The 16,250-nt window shown below is 42.2% G+C and overlaps 3 protein-coding genes across 3 annotated transcripts; 1 reads left to right on the forward strand and 2 right to left on the reverse strand.

The window, feature by feature from the left end:
* Window positions 1–532: 532 nt before the first annotated feature.
* On the reverse strand, window positions 533–2,447 carry LOC103978566 (cytochrome P450 77A2-like). The gene has a single exon (XM_009394402.3). It carries the CDS (start codon window positions 2,261–2,263, stop codon window positions 731–733), a length of 1,533 nt encoding a protein of 510 aa, XP_009392677.2. The 5' UTR covers window positions 2,264–2,447; the 3' UTR covers window positions 533–730.
* A 5,390-nt stretch (window positions 2,448–7,837) lies between these two features.
* On the forward strand, window positions 7,838–9,979 carry LOC135632402 (annexin D4-like). The gene is made up of 6 exons (XM_065140958.1): window positions 7,838–7,996; window positions 8,065–8,237; window positions 8,904–9,119; window positions 9,223–9,447; window positions 9,514–9,585; window positions 9,669–9,979. The coding sequence occupies exons 1-6, from the start codon at window positions 7,957–7,959 to the stop codon at window positions 9,870–9,872; spliced, it is 930 nt and encodes a 309-aa protein (XP_064997030.1). The 5' UTR covers window positions 7,838–7,956; the 3' UTR covers window positions 9,873–9,979.
* A 186-nt stretch (window positions 9,980–10,165) lies between these two features.
* On the reverse strand, window positions 10,166–15,090 carry LOC135632400 (phosphatidylinositol 4-phosphate 5-kinase 6-like). The gene is made up of 8 exons (XM_065140957.1): window positions 13,663–15,090; window positions 12,766–12,930; window positions 12,392–12,557; window positions 12,155–12,271; window positions 11,865–12,058; window positions 11,657–11,763; window positions 11,509–11,587; window positions 10,166–10,885 (listed from the first exon to the last, which is right to left on the reverse strand). Exons 1-8 carry the CDS (start codon window positions 14,919–14,921, stop codon window positions 10,597–10,599), a joined length of 2,376 nt encoding a protein of 791 aa, XP_064997029.1. The 5' UTR covers window positions 14,922–15,090; the 3' UTR covers window positions 10,166–10,596.
* Window positions 15,091–16,250: the final 1,160 nt, after the last annotated feature.

Genomic DNA, 16,250 nt, shown 5'->3' on the forward strand with positions numbered 1-16,250 from the left:
GTCTTTGTTACTTGTTACCATATTAGTTCTTGTGGTTACTCAAGTTTAATTTGACGTTACAAAAATTTCCGAACCCCCTATAGCAAAATCTTGGCATTTTGGTGCCTAATCAACTCATCCAATAATCACTAGAAATTTTGAGTATCAGTGATCAAGACACCAAGAAAGCAAGCCGAGAATCAGATCACATCCCTATGAGATTGAGATCTCTTAGATTCTTTGGATCATTTCGCATTTCGATCACTTGGGTTAATGGAATTATTCTCGTTTTCATTGATTTCGACTTTTTGTATCAAGATTTCATGAGATCCGATCCGATTTGTAAAACACAGGTTCGAAACTAGTTGGTCGATCCGATCTTTATCCTCAATTCTTTATTAGTCGATCAATACCAGTAGTACACCGATCTCGACGTCGATCGTTATTTAACCATGAGTGATGTAGCAATTAATTTTTCCTTTATTAATGCTTATGCATTAAAGAGGAGATCGATAAAGTGGTTAGTACGGTAACTAAAGGAACCTTGCATTGATGGAAGTAATGCTTTCCTTCTAACACTTAGACGCGCATTCATAACACCCATGCAAAAGCTTCAAATGTACACGCCCAAACCAGGAAGTAGAGTTTGCTTAATTAATATACGATTGGCTCGTCGATATATGATGAGCAAGTAAAGCGCACTAAAGACTCGCTGCACTCGGACGCTTCTCGAAACCGCGTGATCACTTGTTCACTTACGTGGTTCGACGAAGGCGAGGAGCCGACGGTTCATGACGACGGTGAACTCGACCTTGTCCATGAAGTCCAACTTGGGCTCCGATGGGTGCAGCTGCCACTCGAACGCCTGCACCATCCTCGCCACCATCAGGCTAATGTGTGTCGTCCCCATCGCCAGCCCCGGGCATATCCTCCTCCCCGCCCCGAACGGTATCATCCTTATCCCTGCCGAGCCGGTGATGTCCGCCGTCTCCCCGCCCGTTATGAAGCGGTCCGGGTTGAACTCCAGCGGGCTCGACCACAGCCTGGGGTCCTCCGCGATCGTCGGCAGAAACAGCTCCAGGTTGGCGTCCGGCGGGATGTCGTACCCGCCAAGCTTCGCTGGCTCCACCGCCGCATGGGTCAGCGAGAAGTACGTTGGCGGGTGCTTCCTCAGTAGCTCCTTCACGAAGGCCTGCAAGTAGGGCATCTTTTCGACGTCACGGTCGTCGACTGGCCGGTCGCCGACCTTCGCAACGATCTCCTCGTAAAGATTGGCCTGGATGTTCGGGTCGTCGATGATGCGAGCCATGGCCCACTCGATGGCGGTGGAGGTGGTGTCCGTTCCACCGTTGATGAACTCCGAGCACAGGGTGACCAGCTGGGTTTCGGTGGGCGCCGAGTCGCGGCCTTCGACTTTGAGGTCGAGGAGGGAGTCCAGATAGGAGAAGGGAGCGGCGTTGGGCTCGAGGCTTGGGTCCTTTAAGATGGCCCGACGCCGGTTGATGAGGGCGACGACGGCCTCGACCTGCTCCTTCCTGATATCGAGGACCTTCTTCTGGTGCTTGGCGTACAAGGGGCGGAGGAAAGGGAGGTAGTCGTCCATCCTGGGGCTGATGGTGAGCAGCACCCGCTTCATCATCTCGTCGATGCGCACGATGGAATCCTCGTCTAGCTGGACTCCGAAGGTCATGGAGAGAAGGATGGCGAAGACGGCGAAGCGGGCGTTGCGGAGGACCCACACGGCCCCTCCATTCGCCTCCGCCTCGGCGCGTAGGCGTTCGATGAAGCGGTCCATGGCGGACGTGCGGGCCGGGCGAAACTCGCGGAGACGGGAGGCGCTCAGCATACCGGAAACCATGTTGCGGCGGAGTGAGCGCCACTCGGGGCCGTAGACGGCCGAGTTGACGGTAAACTTGTTGCAACTGAAGACAGAGCGGATGGTGGTCTCCGCAGGGCGCGAAGCGAAGAGCTGCCCCTTCTCGATGAGAGCCTCGTGGGCGAGCTCCGGGCTGGTAACCACGATGAGGGTGCGCGCGCCCATGCGGAGAGTGAAGATGGGCCCGTACCGGAGGCGGAGGTCGCGGACGAGATGGATCATCGGCTTGCCTGCAAACGCCACTTGGAAGAGGTTGCCGACCAGTGGCCAACCCGGCGGGCCGGGGGGTAGTCTCAGCGCTTTGCCTCTCCTGTTACACCCAAGCATAACCAGCACAAGGAACGACAAGACCAAGGCCGAGGCCGTGAACAGGACGTCAAAGTCAGGGGCGGCCATGGCGAAGACCATGGAAGAATCTGAGAACGAGCAAGCGTGCAAAGGTTAAGGGAAGAGGTTCACTGCATGCGAGGAGGAGAAAGGGATGAGCGCGGGAGTTATAACGATGAGATCAGAATCAGATGCCGAAAAAACAGTTGCGAGGGATTAAATTGCACAGCTGTGAACCCTAAGCAAAACAAGTGGGGAAGAGAACCCATGGCTATTACTTACTTATCCCCCGCCCTTTTACATCACATCAGGAGCTGCTGCCGCTGGTGCCTCTGTAGGGACTGTCGATATAAGTACAGACATACATGGAAGGTTGAAAAGAATAGTTCGCAGAAGCATGCAAGGGGTAAAAGCAAGGAGACAATCGAAACAAGGGTAGAGTGGAAGCAACGTAGTCGTAGTGAGTGGTAGCATGGGCTCGGAAATGGCGAACGGGCTTCATGTTCGGCATTTAAGAGCACAAACTTTTGGGTGTGTGATTCAATGCATGGGGTCCTCATGGGAACAAAAGGCTAAGCCAACGCACAAGTGCTGCGGCCTGCATGGGCGAAAGTTGATGAAGTGCTCGACGATATTACTCCTCTAACTTTTAAGCTTGCCGCTATGTATCTCCTTTTAATGGCTACTGGACTCGGAAATCTCAACCACCCCTAATGCGTCCACAGTGGTCTCAGCCCGGACTTGGAAATCTATCATATTACTACGAGGTGACTGTCAAAAGGAACGAGTAAGAGGAGGTATGAACGATTTAAAGAAGAAACAACAAACAGTTGTGTCAAAGATAATTTGATGCAAGTTGTGTCAACATGTCTTCATTTAGTATAGATATAAATGTTTCTGTATGAATCAAAGTGGATGATGGTGCAATACTGTTCATCTTTGTGGTATGCACATAGCTTTTTGGCAAGGTAACTGATAGCATTAAGTTGCATCATAGTAGATATTGACACATTGAACAGTGTAATCAATGTTCTTAGGCATGCCATTTTGCTTACCATTTAATGTTATATTAGTGGTTCTCATGGAACTTGAGGATACACTTGGCTTGTTGATATGTAGGTTTAATGACTTCACTGATCTTAGTCTCCTTCTCTTTTTGACTGTTGATTTGCATGGTTGTATCATACCACAAGTATATATTTTGGATAATATCACTGTTAGTTATATAAAGAAAGGAAAAATATGCTCCTCCTCTCCATAGTCATTGACATTTGAAGCTTATCAAATTGAGCACCATAGTTTGCTAGGATGATTGTTGTATGTGGGAGTTACGTAGAACACTTTTATGCTTTCACTAAATTATTGTTGTAATCTGTGTGCCAAATTGTTATTGAAACCACTGACGTCATAAGTAGAAAAAGTGTTTCCTACTGAATCTAATTTGTAGATTATTAAAAACTACCTTAATATTTATGCACTGACATATGTTGTAGAGATTGTCAGAAGAGGAATCACTTCCACTTGCTGCAATGTCTGAACCTCCTAATCATTAATTAAGTTGACAATATAACATTTATATCTTTTGGCTTTTAGATAATATGTTTTTGAATCGTAGAAATAGTTTTAAATATTAAATAATCTTAAATAGTACTAAATCCATATTCTAAAATTTCATTATTAAATAGTAACTTGTACTTTGAGAGGGGGACTCCTAAATTTTGATGATGGGCTCAACTGATAATTGCGCTAATAATATTATGTGTATATAAATATATATGTATATATATATATGTATATATGTATGTATATATAGTTCTAAATGTAGATTACTGTTTGCCAAGTTATGTATCTTCTTGGCCTAAGTTCAACATGGTAAACCTTGAGATGGAACTCAAGAGTCAATTTCTTGATGTCACCTCAACTGAACTGTTAATACCACTGCAAATCTATACACTGAGCTAAGAAACAAAGAGGTCAACTAATTAGCACTGAGTCATGAAGTAGAAAGGGGAGAAGAAAGAAGAAAAATACAAGATCTTGATTAAGAGTTATTGAATCAAGAACACCACAAAGTGTCTTGATTTCCACTGGGGGAACATATCACAGCTAATCGGGCTTTCTCAAATAGTTGGGTAGGAGCCTAAGGGTGCATGTTGGCCTTACTCCAAATCCATCACGAACTTTTTGGTGTCTTCTTTTTTCTTGCTCTCTAAAATTATGTGGGTTCTTTTCTTATTTCATTTTTGTTAAGAAAATATTCTAGAGAGACTGAAGGAGCACTGAGAATAGTTTCATATTAATAAGGTCTAAAGTAAGAGTAACACCTTGGTTTTGCCTCGAAATCCAATTTGATGTATATTAATCTTGACTAGTCTAATTCAAATTTATTACTTATTAATTTGATATATGTTAATACTAGCTAGTTTAACTTCAGATTTATCATCGATTTTAATATTTTAACATTTTATATAATTTGAGATTTATTGATTGTAAATTTGCTTTTGATCTTTTTAAGTTTTTATGGTAAGCATAAATTTGGTCCAAAAACATGAAAACAAAAGCTGCTATGCATTTCATTATCTTAAATGAACAGTCAGTCAAACTTTTGCTATGGCAGAAAAGCTGCTAGATCATCTTGTCATCTTAATTTTCTTTTTTGCATTTTTATCATCTTAAATTAACAGGTAGTCAAAGCTACTGGAAAGCCTGTAAGGACTATCAAGGTGATGGGAGATGATGACAATATGTTGTGTGTGTGGGAAGTGTTCCAATGTACCTTCAAAGATGCAAGAAAATGGCTTTCACATGGATACTGTTACAAAGAAGGGCACCAATGGACAACATTAGGCATGCATTAGTAAACCTTTATTGGGTTTTGGAATACCTTTTACTATGTTTGAGTGTGATGGTGGTTCCCAACTGCAGGTGAAGGAGCCAACAACTTGTAATGCCTGTGACTATTCTACCTGCCCTTCTACCACTTAAATCAACCCCATCACATCTGAAACCATCTGACAAGAAGTTCTGCAAAGTTGTAAGCCTACTACTTTCTACTGCTCCAATATGATTGCAATATCTGTTGATCCAATTTGCACAACCAAACAATACTGTGAACTTTAAATACATCAAATGATAGACATTAAGAATTGAAGGTCTGACATTGCAGCTCACAGGGGATCCTATATGAAGAACTGTGCTCATCTGATTGGTCTATCAAGTGGTTGAAATGTCAGTTCACAAGCATTTAATTAGTGGCAAGTTCTTCTAATGCAGTAAGGCTATGTTCAAGATTCACACAAATCAACAACAAGTCAAGGTTGGACATTAAATTGATCTGTGCCACATCTAATATCCTGCAAAATATCAGAAGTGATTGCTGCTTAGGTGTGAAAGAAATAATTGATGTGGTTGAGGGATGCATGTGAACTGCCTCCACTGCAGGTCTTTTCCTTGTGGCATAGACTATTATTTCTAATAATTGAACACCAGTTTTTGAACACAAAGGGGACCCAATTAAAGCTTGACTGAGAAAGATCAACTGTGATGTCTGGTCAATGTGTACTATTAGTCCGGTTTTTTCTTGTTGTCTTTATTTATTTTCACTTATTCTACTTGAGTAAAAAAAAAAAAAATCTTCATTGAAAATGAAAGGATAACAAAAGCATCCGAAACAACCAATTAGGTTCGGATAATGAACATATAAACAAAGATCGGAATATAACAGACAATCCCGGAAAAAAAAAAGATTATTTTTTGCCTATTCATCTATGATACGTAAGTGGTCAATATTAACGAATAAATATATCGTGGCTGATGAATCATCACAACTAGGTCCGCGGGCCGATGTCGAGAGCCTTCTGCGGAATGAGCTGGATGACGAGATGGTCGTGCCCTCGGGAAGAAGTGCTGGTTAGTGTTGAGCCATAGGTGGTGACGCTTCTATACAAAAATGGTCTTCGTCGGGTAGTTCTCGACTTTGACTTCTTCGACGATCAAGTCAGTAGTGAGTAGAATTCTTTTATTGTCTCCGTTGGTCGGAGATCGACTCGGGGCTTTATACTATTGCACGATGGTCGGTAGCACGTTGATTCGATGTGACCGTCGACCCTCGAGAGATGGGATGATGCCTCTGATCGATCGTCGTCTCGGAGCGTGCAAAGCCGCGTCCGACGGCACCGCCCCGAGCTCTCGGAACGGGACAAGTGGAACAACTTCTCGATAGGATTCTGACTTGATGTGTGACATCAGCAATGAAATGTCTAGGGTTCCAAAACATACCATATCTGTTGGTATTTCATAGCTATCGAGCTGTGCAAGAAAGATCCTACCGAGTCAATGATTGTTTCACATTGAACTCGTACTAAAAATATGTGGTACCAACATGTCATTGCCTTATCTTATGTAGTTGGCTGGGCTAATTATTGTGTAGTTGGCTGGGCTAATTATTATGTAGTTGGCTGGGCTAATAAAACCTTATGTTTCACTAGTAAATTGTTGCATTATAATAAGAATGAAGCTAACATATTATTAGAGGGTCATAATACAAATCCTATCACTTAATATCTTACATGAAATCTCTTATCAGAGCTAAGGTTAAATATGATATGCATTTTTCGACCAGTATAGAACCAAAACATCATACTTAACATATAAACATTTTAATGGATTAAATTATATTTTTATTTTAATAAACTATATATGGATATTTCTAAGTTAGAATTTGATTATTTGAGTTAGATGTTTATTTGGAGCCAATTGAGATCCCTCTTCTATGTTAGTCTCAAGTTTATTTGTACCTACACCATACTTGTTCAACTACGATAGTGCTTAAAACTACGTTAGTGATGTCCTAATAATATTTCTCTAATAAATAAGTTAATTTTAGGATTAAATGATTCAGATTTTTTATAGTAGAGCCTTAATATTATTACTTGTGATCGATGCTAATTATGAGGAGGGTTACATGCTTCTCCTAAATTTGGTTATGATTATGATATGCCAAATTCGAGATAAAATAACACATGATTAATTTGGCTTTGATATCGATTATGTACTAGTCACGATGAGATATCGATCATGTAATATTAAGGTGTTGGTCATGTACTTTTGAGGTATCGATCATATAATATTGTAGTGTTAATCGTACCGTATTAAAATGTTAGTCATCGTGGTGGTGTGATGTTGAGGTATTGATGATGTCTTTATCGATATAAATAATTAACTTTTCTATAAGTATTTATTACATAAAAATTATTGAATAATATATTAGATCTATTTCACATCATTCTACCTTTCAGTTCCAACCTACTCTCACATCGTGTCGTAAAATAATACGGTAAATCATGAAAAAAAAACATAAACTCTGTATATTTTGTTCACTAAATTCTTATATATATATATATATATATATATATATATATATATATATAGAGAGAGAGAGAGAGAGAGAGAGAGAGAGAGAGAGAGAGAGAGAGAGAGAGAGAGGGGTAATCTAACATGTTGGATTAGGTCTCCATTGATATATCTAATCAAAAAATCTAACCCTCGTGAAGCACGAGTAGAAAAAAGCATGCCGTCACAGGCCATGCATTCAACGACAGCTCACCTCCTCCGACGACCGACTCTCCCTACTTAGTGTCTGTCACATCTCTTGTGCCGCGTTACAGCAAAACAACCGTTCCCATCTGATGCGCAACCGAGGCATATAATACACCGGCAGCGGTTTCCTTTCCCCTCACCATCCGTTTTGAGAGAGGAGCCGAGGCTGAGCCACCATGGCCGAAGAGCATGAGGCCCTCACCAGTGCTTTCTCAGGTCGGTTTGCTGTGCACGCTCGATTTAATCGGTGTAGAATTGCTAACGACGCAGAATCGACTGTGAAGGCCTTGGTGTTGATGAGAGCTCGTTGCTGACGGTGATCACGAAATGGCGCAAGCAGCCGGAGAAGCGGCGCGGCTTCAGGAGCTCTTCTCCCTTCTTCAAGCCACACGGCAGCTTCGAGCGCTGCGAGGATGATTTCGTTCGCAGCCTGAAGGTCGAATTTGCACGCTTTAAGGTAGACTTTCTGTTCCATCTTTCCTCCATCCGTCGTTGCATGTCTTCTGTTGCTTTGAGTTTGTTTCGTAACGGCGTTGAATCTGCTAAGAGTTTAGTATTAGAACTGATCATATCAGTGATTTGAAGCGAAGAGAAGTGTTGTTTAAGATTTACGTCCTGCAAAGCGACAATTCTTAGGATCTCATGGAATTCATTGACTCTCTTCCAATTCCACTTTTGTCGGCGTTTGATTTTTGGCTTCGATATTGTCAAATATTTTAGTTAATTTGGCCTTTTTCTCTCCCCAAAGTCAAACGTCACCTGCGATGAGAATAGTTGAGTGAAGAAGAGAAGAGATTAGCAATTCTCTTAATCCATCAGTTTACTGTCATGATCTTAAGACTCTTCTCTCTGTTTTTGGGTAACTCGTGACCGGAAAATGATGATATGAATCTGATGGTTTCTTGCGAACGTCTCCATCAATTATGATGTGCTTATCGATCATCAAAATGGTCAAATAGTCCAAACTCTTCTTTCTTTTCGAAAGCCAGCTTGAATGTTCTGCCATTACCTGAAATCTGTCATCTGCACATCTAATTCAGCTTGATAAGAGTTGGCCTTGGGAACAAATCTTCATCTACAAGCTTAATTCTTCGAATGGCAACTGAGGTGCCGATCTTTGCAGAACGTAACGGTGCTATGGGCAATGCATCCATGGGAAAGAGACGCACGTTGGATCCACCATGTGCTCCACAAGGCCCATCCATTCACCATCATAGTTGAGATCGCCTGCACTCGCTCATCAGACGAGCTGCTCGGAGCAAGGAAGGCCTACCATGCTCTCTTCCACCATTCCATAGAGGAAGATGTTGCCTACCGCGTCAAGGAAAACTACTGCAGCGTAAGAACACTGCTATTTCTTTTCTGTCCTACCTCTTCTAATTCCGACAGGATTTGGATCATGAAGATCTACCGATCAACGCAATCCATGTACTCGCTCGCAGTTGCTGGTCGGACTGGTAAGCGCATACAGGTACGAAGGATCTCGAGTGGACGAAGATATCGCCAAATCTGAGGCCAAGGCGCTCGGACATGCAATCAAGAATGCCGGCACAAAGGACCCCGTAGAGGATTACGAGGTCATTAGGATACTGACCACGAGAAGCAAAACACATCTCAAAGAAACCTTCAGACACTACAGCGGAATATACGGGCAATCGATCGAGCAGGTACACTGTTGCTCAAAACCTCAAGTATTTGCGGTCCATCTTGCCATGTAACTTCTCGTCGAGCAGGACTTCGCTGATGAATCATGCTTGGGAGAAACCGTTCGATGCTTGGGATCATCCGCTAGCTATTTCAGCAAGGTGAGAGAGAGATCACGCCAGTTATCTTGCAGGCCTCGTTGCCAAAGAGCGAAGCATGATCGGATCATGTCTCGTGAATTCAGGTAATCGACAAGGCTTTCGGAGAAGAAGCAGATAAGAACGCGAAAGACGCTCTTACGAGAGTGGTCGTATCTCGATCGGATGTGGATATGGAAGAGATCAAAGCAATCTACGAGAACCAATACAAGGCTAAGCTCGAAGACAAGATCGTGAAGAACACGCGTGGTAATTACCGGGATGCGCTGCTTTCATTAGTTGGAATGTGACGTATTTGGGCACTGCCGATGTCTGTTGACGTTACTCAATAAGTGCTTCATGTCATCTACGATTACCAAATGTGCTACCTTTGTGAATCTAATTGTATGTTCGATAAGATCTGGCAAATTATACTGCGATGAATAATTAATGATAGCTGTATCATTAATTATCTCATTCCAACATACCATCACATTGCGTGCCATCCAACTCCTGAGCAGTATCATTCTTTGTCACAGGACCTCACCTCAACATGAGCATCGCTTGCACCACATTTGTTTACATGTAAGAATCTCAAATCTGTTCTTGCTCCTCAGTGGAAATCATAATTTTTACAGAAGAAAAAGAATATCTGATACACGTTACTCGTAAATAATTTACAACTCTAAATCGGGCTTGCACGCTCATTGTTACAAATTTCTATCTGTACCTGAATTAGGACATTAGCAGTACTACCTATAGAAAGAAATTTTAGAGGATTGTAAGGTCCTATTCAAATGTTCTTTGGGAGAATCAAATTTCTTTTCTTTTGAGTCGGTCGAGATCCTAGCAGCAACAAGGAGATCCAGAGGCTCGATGATGGCTGAAGCAGCAACTTTTGGTGGTGGGCACTGAAACAATGTACACAAATGCCAAAATCTAAACACCCAGTTGCGGCCTGACCAGATTCTTCAATGCATTCTGAAGGTCAACCGAACCTGGAACTCTGATGGTGCTTCCAGGACAAACTTTTCTTTAGGCGTCTTCGGTAAAAGCTCTGTATATGAAATCACGGAAGCGTTTTGAGTACTGTTTCGGATCTACAGCCGATATCGAGGTCGGATCATGTTGAATAGACTTGTATGCATGCTCTAGCTTTTTGCTTATATCGTAGTCTTGCAATATGTCTATGATGCCAAAAAACAAGATTACATCATAGAACTCCCCTGTAGGTTCTCCAATGAGCTGAGAGTCACTCTCACTCTTCCTGACTGTCAGTTCAGCCCTAGCTGGTGTATTCAGACCTATTCGAATCTTTGCCCGCCTGCAGCATCAAATATAAGAAACAAAAACTCAAGGCCCAGATTTTCCGAAAATGACTTGACGTTGTAGAGATACAGATGCTTCATAGGGAGAATGATGTGTATCGAGAAAGAACATAGCACACACACATCCATTAGGATGAGTGATATCAGTCCAAGTGGGGAGCCATATTTACCACATATTTTTGCATTAACATCGTGACAAAGCATATGTAATGTTAATATTCATACCAGGAGGGAAGCTAACGTGCTAGTTGGAAAGGAGTATCTTCTCCCTTTTCTGTCATCATTAACTTTCAGTTACCAAGGACAATCTATTAATTCATTGTCAGGATCTTGCAGGAAGAAAAAGGGTAAAACAGCAAATGGAAAGTACTCAAGTCACCTTTAAAATGTTATGGATCAAGAGAAAGAAGCATATAGAAGCAGCATGCCTAGCACTGACATAGATAAGCAGATAAGCATTTTACTGATGGATTTGAACACTTATATTATTTTGAAACTCTGTATCATCTAATTTTGTGTGATTTCATCAAAAGATTTTCTACTTGTATGGTAAGTAAAATTCATCCAAAAAGAAAAATTAATAAATAACATACAGGTATTCTAGTTATCATGTTTATACCTGTTTTGATCACCAAGAAACTGATCCATGTCTCTGGAAAGCCTCAATGTTGATTCTCTTTGGATGTCAGCATCACCACCTTTAACCAAAAGATACGCATCTTAAGAATGGCACAGATATGAAAATAAAAGAGAACATTGAAATGAACCTTCAGGTAAAGGCATCTCTCTGGAACTTCTAAAATGAACACCGACTAGAAGACTATAATCCATGATCCTCTCCTGCTCAAGAAACTCAGAATCCTTGTCAACTTGCCTGTAGAAAGCACATATATGACTTCAATTTTCCTCATAAGAAGAAATCAAATATCTAGGACCCAGAAACAAAATTGCTGCGGGAGTAAATAAAAACAATACCTTTGGAACTCTTGAAACCAAGACTGTTGCAGTCGAAATATAAAATTAAGATCAAGATCTTTTAAAGTAGTATATTCATCAATCTCTGACTCTGGTTTCCTAGTCATACGACCATGGGAAGACCCTTTTAGGTCAAAGCGCCTATGAATAGAGTACTCAGAGCGGAACAAGTTTCCCATTATAACGAAACGAACCTGATTAATTGTTACAGAAAAATGCAAAGAATTTATATGTCACCAAAACAAATCTTCCAGTCAAATTATGGATGTTACTGAGACCCACGTTCTGACCTTCTTCTGTGAAGCTCCAGTTACCTTCACACAGTGAAGACCAAAAAACTTGGTCACCAAAGTGTTCTCAAATGCACGGACATGGTTATAATAGGCAGGAAGCATCCTCAGAAGGACCTGTGGAACAATACATAATGTATGGGGTAGATCAGGAAAAGAATGTTGAAAGATATATTTTCAGTGGGATAGATCAGAAGAATGTTAAATAATATAAATCCCAAGGGAACGGGTGCTAACTTTTACTTCAGACTTCTTCATTGTCTTGATCATGTATCTGTCATCATTGGTCAGGTAAAAGAAGCTTCCACTCTTTCCAGGAGATGATAGTTCTCGCAAAGCATCATTGCCACAAAGAGAAATCATATAATCAGCTGCATCAACCTTAAACAGCCTGCGAAGTGTCCTGAACGCTCAATTTAAGTAGAATATATTATCAAGTTGAACTTGTCAAATAATATAAATTGTCAGCTGATATATATATATATATATATATATATATATATATATATATATATATATATATATATATATATATATATATATATATATATATATATATATATATATATATATATAAAATATACGAACGAAGTATTATGTCATGAGCTCACCTGAACACCAAAGGGCAGTAATCTTTCCATCTGAATTCACAGGATTGGTGTGGAGGTGTATGTTTTGATCCTTCAGGAGGGAACTTTGTCCACACCTTTTCTTTGGGGTCAAAGGCCGATGATTTCAGCTCAACATGAGATGGACCTTGTTTTCCAACCGCATGTCTATGCCACAGCAAACATTAGATTGTTGACCATTAAATGCTGGAGAATAATAACAAAATAACAATATAAATCAATTTATTAATTCTAAGAGTTTATCCAACAAACAAACGAGTAGTTAACACACTGTCCTGAAATCTCCTTGATCAAGAATTGCATGAACATAAAGCCCTAATGATTCTTCCATATATGCCATCTTCTAGCAAGTTCACCATAAACATTTCCTCTGTTTTCACGGACACAGCTCATTATTAATTTATTTTTTCTGCAACAGTCTTAATATTGATAATATGAAACAGCAGAACTTATCACTAATTATCTAAAATCTAAAAGATCCAATTGATCATCCCATTCAAATAAATCAATTGGCAAAAACATAGGACATAGAAGAATAGCATTCTTTGGAGTATTAACTACATATAGAGTCTTATTGCTCCTTTTATCGAAAACGACAATCAATGTCTACCAAGAATCTCCATGAAGAAATGGTTGCAAAGAAAGCTAGACAACCAATTAGTGAAGTGGAAGGACACAGTTTGAAGTATTTTAAAGCTGATTGGGATGGGATCACAATTCAACTTCTCTTGTTGCAGAATTCTAGCAAGGTTTTCCTCAGATGTGTCACTAAGATCTGTGTTTTCCAGGTCTTCATGCCTTTGACAATACCAACAATAACATCACTGTCATCGTAAAATTTCCACCAAATGCTAATAAAGCTACACAGAAAAACATTACCTGATCCCAAGCTGGAGATTGAGCATTAGTTCATAATTCTTGTGCCCTTTTGTGATGGTTTCCCCTTGCCTCTTCGCAGCCCTTGGAGGTGGCCAACGTGGATTCAACGATAATTTCACGTCTGCGTCACCTCGTGATGCCGCTGAACCTCGATCGACAATGTCAAAACTGATATCGCCATTGGACTTACAAATGCCGATCCGGTCGGACCACCTCTCTCCTCCCAAAATGTCACTAGATCCAATGATGGTATTTGTCCTACCATTCAGCCGTCTGGGTGGCAAACCAGGATCAGCATTATCGACCGAACCACGTGACACCTCCGTGCCGGACCAATTGAGGGTCTTCTGAGAGGGAAGTATCGACAGAGTGTCCCCTGGCGAGATCTTGCACCCCCGAAGGTCAGCTGTAAAAGCCTCCTGTGGGTCTCGGGCAGTGGGGGAGCTCGCAGAGGGTGATGGGTAGTACACCCCCTTTTGTTGGATCCCTGCATTTTCCTTAGTCCACACCCCGACATAGAGGCTGCCGTCGGGCCATCGGAAGTTACCATTGCCCCTCGGAGATCCATTGTCCCACCCACCATCGTACCGATTGCCATTGGCCCAGATGAGGGATCCCCGGCCATGGATTACCCCAGCGCGCCACTGCCCGACGTACTCAGCGCTGTTGCTCCAGACGTAGCGGCCATGGCCATCCTGCAGGCCGGAGCGCCACTCCCCGTCGTAATAGTCGCCGTTGGCATAGAACTTCTTGCCGTGGCCGTGCTTCAGGTTCATGGACCAGCTTCCACGGTAGGTATCGCCGGAGGCACCAGTGTAGGTGCCGAAGCCGTCCATGAACCCGGCCTTGAACTCGCCCTCGTAGGTGGCACCGGAGGGCCACGAGAACTTGCCGCGGCCGGTGGTCTTGCCCCGCCGCCACTCGCCCTCGTAAATGCACCCATCCGTCCACACGTACTTGCCGGTGCCATGCGGGACGCCGCCGGACCACTGACCGGTGTACGAGTCGCCACCAGGGAAGAGGCGTTCCGCGTGGCACACCTTTCCGTCCTCCTCTGCCGCCGAGTTGCCGTCGCTCCCTCGCGGGGAGCTGGCTTCGAAGTTGTCGTCGGCGGGCGCGACGGACATGGGGGAGATCTGGCAGACGCGTCGGCGGCTGCCTGACTGATGTGAATGCAGTTGCTGCGCTTTGCGGACGGCCGACTCCCAAGCCTTAATGTTGTGCTGCTGCTTCTGCTGCTCCTTCTCCTTCTTGTACATTATGTTCCCGCTGCCTCCGCTCCTCCTTCTCCTCCTCCTCCTCCTCCTATTGCATCGGCATCAGAGCCGCGGCCACCACCATTGCACATCCCATGAGTCCTGGCCCGCTCACATCTCCGGCAACAAAATGGTGACGGAGAGAGACATGGGAGCAGACCGAAGCCGAACGAGGTCGGTCAAGGAAGAAAGGGAGAAATGAGGTGTTGTGGTGGGCTTATGTTTCTTATGTTTTCTCACCCCTTTTTTTAGTTCCGATCAATGTAAAATAAAAATAAGGAAAAATAAAATAAAGAAAAGGCAAATTAGATTATTATTATTATTTTTATTTTTTTTTCTGTTGTGTTTGCTGTTAATTGCTCCGATATTAGCAAATCGTGGAACAATTGCAGGTTGGGAAGCCTTCGTCATACGATATGATCCATTTGTATTCGTATTCTCTATGCTTGGCTTAGGGTTCGTGCGCACCATTTCGTTACAGGTGAGGGAGCGGCGTGGATTATTGTGGCTATTTTGGCACAGGCGCTTTGACCACTTCCGACGACAACGACGGCTCCATTTTAGAAGGGTTGCAGCAAACGCGATGGGGGGCCGTTGGTGGCCTTTGCCACCTTAGCCTTCGATGGGAGCCGCGAGCAAGAAGTGAGCCACGTTGTTCGTTGACTTTCCTCGTCAACGTTGTCTGATGCTATATTTGGGTCCTCTCGATGGACCGTTCTATGTTTCCTCCGAGTGGTAATACTTTACCGCTTCTTTTTTGGTGATAGGTAGTAATTTGGGCACGTTCTCACTTTTTTTTAGCTTCTGTTGCTGCCAATAAACATCAATTTAATTCCCAGTAAATTTTCTTTTCTACGGAGATATCACTAGGAATGAGTTTTCCATTTAATATTGTTATTATTGGTTCCTAGTAAATTTATGAGTCATTTGATTCTCCGATTCCTCAATTAATGTGGATTAAATGTTGTGATGTTTACCCTTAAGTTTATAAGTTCGTCGAATTATGTTTACCCTTAAAAGATATTTTTTTAGAGATAGGACATATATAATTCATAACGAGCTTATAAGTCACCATAAATGACGATCAAATATTGACTTATTATATTAGCATTATATGGATTAACGGCTTATAAGTTCGTTAAGCCACTTTTATCCTCAAAAGCGTCTGTAAGACTCATAAACCTTGAAAAAATAAAATAATGCTCAAAACGAATAATTCCTCGGATATCTCATGAATTGATATTACTTATATTTATATTAATCATGGCCAAGATTCCAATTGGGATGACGTTCCTAAATACTTTTTTTTTTTTTTTTTGCATAAGTTGATTG

Source organism: Musa acuminata, chromosome BXJ3-3, assembly GCF_036884655.1.
Source record: "Musa acuminata AAA Group cultivar baxijiao chromosome BXJ3-3, Cavendish_Baxijiao_AAA, whole genome shotgun sequence".
Lineage (NCBI taxonomy): Eukaryota > Viridiplantae > Streptophyta > Magnoliopsida > Zingiberales > Musaceae > Musa > Musa acuminata.